The sequence below is a fragment of the Schistocerca americana genome, chromosome 9 (genome assembly GCF_021461395.2).
Source record: "Schistocerca americana isolate TAMUIC-IGC-003095 chromosome 9, iqSchAmer2.1, whole genome shotgun sequence".
NCBI lineage: Eukaryota > Metazoa > Arthropoda > Insecta > Orthoptera > Acrididae > Schistocerca > Schistocerca americana.
The window spans coordinates 198,962,882-198,970,178 of record NC_060127.1 but is presented as its reverse complement, the minus strand read 5'-3'; the positions used below and the strand labels follow the sequence as shown (position 1 = coordinate 198,970,178).

At 53.8% G+C, this 7,297-nt stretch overlaps 1 protein-coding gene across 1 annotated transcript; it reads right to left on the bottom strand.

Annotated features, from left to right (window-relative positions):
* Window positions 1-356: 356 nt before the first annotated feature.
* On the bottom strand, window positions 357-1,760 carry LOC124550815 (serine/arginine repetitive matrix protein 2-like). The gene has a single exon (XM_047125541.1). The coding sequence runs from the start codon at window positions 1,758-1,760 to the stop codon at window positions 357-359; it is 1,404 nt and encodes a 467-aa protein (XP_046981497.1).
* Between the last annotated feature and the right edge of the window lie 5,537 nt (window positions 1,761-7,297).

The window sequence follows — 7,297 nt, the reverse complement described above, 5'->3', positions numbered from 1 at the left end:
TGATTCACATCCCGGCACCGCGTGCAGACACTCAAATCCAAGTAGTCATCGACAGGCATGGACTCAAAGCCCATGTACAGTCGTTTCTGTCTTAGAATGGCGACTCTGAGTCGTGGGCTTACTTCCACCACGAGATGTGATGTTAGTTTGCCCCTTGGTCCAGTCCGGAACTTTGGCTTAAACTCCTTGCAGAATTGTGCTTCCGAAAGTCCTCCAAGGTCGTTTTGCTTTCTAGTTAGCTCAACTACAGTTTCATTCTTCATGACACAAGGTACATGATATATGATTATCTGCGGATTGAGTTTTCTCGGCAGTTCGCACTTCAGTGCCTCTGTCAGTTGGTTATTAGCCAAGAGTTAATGGCGATCAGTCTCAGACGCCACATCAACGATGAGCGTCGGTCCGCTGGTAGTGACCCGTGAGAACTTCACACCTTCAGCCTCCGGCTTGACCAGGGAGGTGAACTTCTTTCGCACTTCTGCGCCACTTTCGTTGCTCTTAGACTTGATGAAGAGCGTAGCCTTCTCTGTCTGAGCTTTGGTTATCATCGCCTGCGTTTTCCGTTCTGGCGAGGGCGGAGCGGCAACAACTTGAGCGAAGGTCTTGGGTGGCGCCGTAGGCGCCGCTCTCGTCTTCGCCATCTCCTCCTCCAAGGCTTCCACCCTTCCAGTGAGGGCCGATTGCGCCATAGCCCAGTCAAACAACTTTGCTCTCAGTCGCTTCCTGAAATCTCCCAGACTTTTCTCCTCCACCAGTTGCCCTGGTTTTAGAGAGTCGTCCACGAGCTCCAGGACGTCCTCGAGCCGCGTCGCGATAAGCTGTATGGTCGCAAGATTGCTAGGGCTTGCCTTGTATCGGGACTTGCCGTCCTCGACTGGGCCGCCGGGCTGTATTCCAGCTACCTGCGCCGAGTCCGGCTGCTTGTTCTTCTTACGCTTCTTATGTCGGATCCGTGACTTGCGTCTTTCGGTGCCCGACGTCGGCGTAGAGGCGCGGCTACTACTGGCGCTGTCACCGACTGGGCCGCCGGGCTGCTGCCTGGCTACCTGCGCCGGTTTCCGCACCTTTTTCGCCGTCTCCGACGGTTGAGACTGCGGCCATACGACCGTCGTCTCTCCCGCCGGGCGAGTCTGGGCAGACGTGCCAGCTCCGACTGGGCCGCCGGGCTTTTGCCCAGCTACCTGCGCCAGCTCTGACCCGTCTGGAGTATTTCCCGCCGGCGGTGTCGTCGGCCGCGAGGCCTTCGTCTTCGCCTTCGGTTCAGACTTTCCCGTTTCGCCGTCCCCGACTGGGCCGCCGGGCTTGCGCTCGGCTACCTGCGCCGGTTTCGGCTTATCTCCCGCCTTTGGCGCGGCTCTTGGCGCGGCTCTTGGCGCCGGCTGACGGGGTGGCGGCATTAGCTCGGTTGCTGCGTCCGCACTCTTCGATCTCTGCCGGAGCACTTTTCGAAGGTGTTTCTTCTGCTTCCTCAGCTTTGCCTTGCGTTCTTTCTCGCTTTCACTTTCGCTCGTATCAGCGAGCGTCCGTGTCAGCGTCTCGCTTGCAGCCGTCTTAGCGCTCCGAACACGAGGTGTCCGAGGCTCCAATTCCGACTCGCTAAGCGCGGGGTCATTGTCTTGTGGCCTATGGGCCTCCGACTGCCCTTGTGCTGGGAGGTGGTCATAACACGAGGTGTCAGACTCGCTCCCCGAGAGATTGGTGTGTTGACTCCGCGACGGCCCACCAGTTCCGTCGGGACAAGGGTGGTTGAGAGAATCCATGTGATTCCCACGAGCAGCTAGGGATGTAAGTGGTCCACCCAGGCGTCGCCCCGCTCACCTGAGTAAGCCTTATACAACAGAGGGTCGGCCGGTCCTCTGAGGTTGCTGACTCACGACTGTTCTCAACTCAACAGCCTTGCGCCCCATGGCCGCCAGCTAGCACAGAGGGTGAGGGATGTTTATAGAGATTGTCCTTCTCTTGCCCAGGCGGTTAAGCCAAGACGCCGGTCCAAGACGCGCACGACGTTCCACTGCGCGCTTTTCAGCGGTCGTTGAAGTGCGCGTCTCAGATTACGGCCGTCGCTGGTAGCGCTTGCCAGCTCCGGGCTAGGGTACCCCGGGTTTGCCAGGCCCGTACGGCGGCTGCATTAGCCTCCGTCCCTGTGGTCGTGGTCTAAGACCACTCAGGAGCACCCTCCTGTGGCAGCTCCTGGTGACTTCCGCGTTGTGGTGGCCGTTTCCGGCCTCCCCTTCACAGTCGTGCACCAAGGAATCCTCCAAGCGAGACAAGGTCGCCGTCCGCGTCGCATCCTCTGAAAGGCAGAGGGCACTTCGCAGTCAGACGCCCCTCCCGCCCGAGGACATCGGCCTGCTTCCACATTAAGTTCACCAGGTAGGGAACTCCGTTTCCGCAGGAACGATGACCGCCATACTCCCCACAGTGCTTTGTGCGTCAACCGCGCACGCCAACCACAACCAACACCATGTTTGGCCGGGCGGCGCCGCTAAGTTGTCCGAACGCGACCGGCGAAGCCGGGCGCAGCAGGGCCGCCGCCCGCCGCCAGCGCAGCAGCGAGAGCGGACCGCCAGTGAGAGACCGACCGCCCGCCCCGCGCCAGCCAGCAGCGCACGCGCGCAGCCCGGCCGCACCCGAACCAGCACGGCGCAGCCGACACGACAGCGCAACCGCGCGCAGCCCGGCCGGCGGATGAACCCCGCCGCTACCCCGGCCATCCGCACCGCCGCCCGACAGTTGCCGAGCGGATCACGCGCGAGGCCGGCGCCGCAGCAGGAGCCCACCGCCAGCGAGCCGCACAGGGCGCACCGCCATGCGCACAAGTCAGCCACCGCGCGCCGACATACGTCGACGCGGGTCTCTGATCGCGCACTTCCTACATGCAAGCTCGGATACTAGACTTTGCAGTCCGACACCTACAAGCGCTCGCAGTAGTTAGAGACGCACGCTCAGCTTGGACAGGCCGATGTTCGGTCCGTCTGCCTCAACACGAGCGCCTCCATGTGGGGAGTAAAACTCCCGTGGCACTTGCAGCAGTGAGGAGCGAGTTCCGTAGCGCACACAGGCAGAGACGGAAAACACATCCTCGCAACGAGACGCTCTACAAGTCGGGCACGCCCAACAAGTTAGCATCCTATGCTGTTGACACACGCAGCACAGCCTGTGCATCGCGAAATGTCTTTACGCAAAAGCGGCGCCCGCCGCATCCCAGCCGGAGCCGAGACGCAGCGAGCGCCGCCAACGCAGAAGCGGCACCCGCCGCGCCCCGGCCAGAGCCGAAGCACAGCAGGCGCCGCCAAAACAAGCAAGTGCCAATCGCCAGTGAGCAAGGATACTAGACTCAAGAGTCCGACACCTTACGCCCACGGCGAGCAGGAATGCAAGACCCAGCCGGGAGAGACCAGTTGCCCAGTCCCACCGCGTCCGTGTCCGCACCCCGCACGGGAGTCGCCCTTCTCTCATTGGTTTCACCGGTTGCCCGGTTACTCACGTCTTACACCACGGGGAGGTTGAGAGATCGGACATTTAGCCGCCCGTCTTCTACCAGTATAGGTGGACTCCACCACTGGTTAGACAGCATAACGGCCTTCGGTACAAAAAATTATTGAACCATCCATAACCCACTTTCTAATACTTTTGAGTGGGCGTATTAATACTAACTATCTCTACTATTAGCATTACAGAAGTGGTTTATTAGTGGCTGCATACTTTATATTTATTAAGCAACTTTGCCTTTAGTGAATTATCGGCCTCTCAGCCTCTCTGGAATCCTGCCAGAGAGTTGCCCGTCCCTAGCCACGTGGAGGCGGGCCGCTACTACTAGAGAAACCACTCCATTTTTGCAACTCTTTTATTCCCCCCACCACCATGCTGATCTAACTACAACTACTCACTGCTCTAAGTCAACACTTAAACAAACATAATATTTACATATATACAATTGCGCATTAGATGTTAAGCGCATTTACTCTCTCCCAAGGTAGGCTCGCTGGGCCTCCCTTGAGATTTTGTTAACCAATTTAGCAAAATTGCTGAACATTTCGCTTTCTGTTAATATTTCATTAACATTTCTAGTCTGCAGAAGCTGCCTCTCCCCTGAGACAACCTGTTCATTTATTGGGCACTCGAACACTATGTGTTCTGGCGATCCTTCGTGGGCACCACAGTCACACTCCGGTGTTGGCCTTTTCCCTATTCTATGCAGGTACGTGGGATAAGGACCATGTCCTGTGAGGAAGTGAACTATGCCCTGCGAGGGCATCATTATCTTGTTATTTAACCTTCCCCTCACTGTGGGTATAAACCCATGGACTCTACGGCCCGTACTGGATCCATCCCATTCGTCCTGCCAAATGTCAAGCACTTTCTTGCGGATGGCTTTGACACTTAACAGAGGAACGCCCATTATATCTTGTACCCTGTCGATGTTCTGTTTGCGCAGCCAATAGAAGGCTGTGTGCTGCCTTATTATTAGGTCTAATGGACATAGACCCATAATTACCAACAGTGCATCTGTTGGACTTGTGTTGAATGCTCCAATGCATCTCAACAGAACGTTCCTCTGTATTCGCCTGACAGCAGCGGCAGGCCGCACCAGAGCTAACCTGTGGGCCCACACACTGGATGCGTGCCCTACTATTGGTGCCAATATGCTGTTATGATAAATATTTATTGCCTTTGACGGCAGATGGAACCTTCTTTGTCCAATTGATATTATCTTATTGAACAAAGCTAAGGACTTTGTCGTTATTTGCTCGATATGCGGAATGAAACTCCAATTCTCATCTAAATACACCCCAAGGTAACGGGCATATCTCTGTCGTGACACTGCTTGGCCATTAATTCTGACTGTTGGGTCCCTATTTAACTTGCCTTTCAAGAGCATATATAGGGATTTTTGTGGTGCTATAGACATTTTAGTCTTCGTACACCAGTTGGTTAATAGATCAATAACCAGTCGTGATCGGTCCTCGATCACATTGCGAGTGTCACCTTCTACTAGAATTGCGAGATCATCCGCATAAGCAACGACTCCCAGAACTGCAGTCTCTCGCTGCAGGACGTTCAACAAAGGTTCCATGTTAATATCCCAGAAAATGGGACCACACACCGATCCCTGAGGACAACCACGGGATACTCTTTTAGATACGACGGCTCCAGGAGCCGTTATCTTAGCAGTCCTTCCATCACAGTAGGCCTCCAGACAGCCATACAGCAGCTGCGGGCACCCAATCTCTCGCAGGCGAGAGAAGAGTGCCGGCCACCACAGGTTGTCGAAGGCCCCTGAGATGTCTATCATTATGCCCAGTACATACTTTGATGTCGCAGAGTGAACAATTCGGCAAACCTCATTGATCGCATCCTGGGTGGAGCGACCCTTTCGGAATCCGAACTGCCTATCACTCATACCATGCAGAGTTCGATGACTCTGGAGACGGTCAGCCAGCAACTTCTCAAATGCTTTGCCCATTACATCCAGCAGACAGATAGGCCGATAGGATTTCGGCACTGTTGGATCTTTATCAGGGCCTTTCCTGATAATTACAGCCTCTGCAGTTTTCCACTTTAGTGGATAATAGCCCCTTTGTAAACAGATGTTGTAAATACGACTTAGTGCCGGGGCGACCAAGTGTGCGAGTCCCTGTAAGATCTCCACAGGGATCCCGTCAGGACCCGGCGCCTTCTTCCTTGCGAAGGTGTAGATGGTTGCTTCTACCTCCTCTGCTGAGAAAGGGCACACGTTTGTATCGTTAAGATACGGAATCGTGAGTGCCTGACGTATTTCTCGCTGCTCGTGCGAGTCCTGGTCCTCGATATCATCTGGGAGTAATGTGTCTAACAGCAATCTTGCTGTTTCTTCCCAATTCTTGGTCGTGTCACCATCCCCAGCACGTAGCGTAGACAGCATCATGGGTGATCTAATTTTTTCTCGAACGATTTTGTAAGGAACTCCCCAAGGGTCTGTTCCCAGCTGATCGTTCACGAATCTTTCCCAGGATTGGCGCCTTGTAATGTCTAACTGATCCTTGTATCTCTGCTTCAAACGACGATAAATACGCAGATGGTATTGTCGTTCGTCGTGGGCAAAGCTCCTTTGATAGTTGCTTCGCGCCCTTCTGACCGATCGTTTAAGCACAGTCAATTCAGGGGTCCACGGGGTGGACTCCCTGCAGATGTATCTCGCTATTCGAGGTACAGATAGTGTGATGGCTGTTTGCACGGAGCTCACAAGCTCCTCCACAGCTTCATCAATATTACCTATGTCCTCCCTGAACTCAGGAGGACTGAACACCTGCACGAGTCGGTCCCAGTCTGTCCGAGCATAGTTGTACCGTTCCACCCAATCACCTGGCACATCCGCGATGGTCGACGCTATTTCAAATGTAATACAGTTATGATCACTGACAGTTAGATGTTCTCTTACTTGCCAGTTATGGACGTGGGGTGCTGCCCTCTCGCTTGCTAGTGTGACATCAATATTTGATGTGGCACCCGCTCTCCCTGAGTATGTCGGGGGGTACCCAGGCAAGTTTAATACTTGCATGTGTGTTACCATTATCAAATCAACAAGCTCCGCACCCCTACCGTCCTGTACATCACTGTGCCAGAGTGGGGACTTAGCATTAGCATCAAGAGCTACAATTATAGCCTGCCCGGCTAAAACTCTTAGAATCCAATTCAGCTGATCAAGATAAATCTTGATGTCATGTCTGAACTGGCAGTAGACGTTTACAACGTACATACTGTAGGACAACAAATTAAGTTGTACAACTATAATATGCTCAGTACAGAACTGATTTAATACCGTAGTTTTAATAGTTTTGTTCAATACAATAATTGCACTCATGGGGTTCCCACCCGAGGAGACCACCTGTGCTGTTGCAGGAAAGCCAGAGACTCGACCCGCACAGGAGTTCGGTTCTTGTATCAATAGAATATCAATTCCTTCTTGTTCCGCAACTTTCCTTAGCTCATGTGCAACCATCTGGCTGCGCATGGCATTGACTTGTACCACTTTAAATATCGCCATAATCTGTTCTTTGAATAAGTCTATCTAAGAACATTCGGTGGGTTGGACAATCTTTAGGTCCACCACACTTACGGCCCCGTTTCTTGCATGGTACACATGTCGCTGCCTTGTCCTTATTAGGACAGTCTTTCCTAATATGTCCCGACAGGCCACAGTGGGCACATATGACATTCGGTTCCGTACAATACTTATTGGTATGGTTTATGTCCTGGCATTTTGTGCAACGTGGCACTGCCAGGTAATCCTTTATGTTCAGTGCTGAGTAGCCGA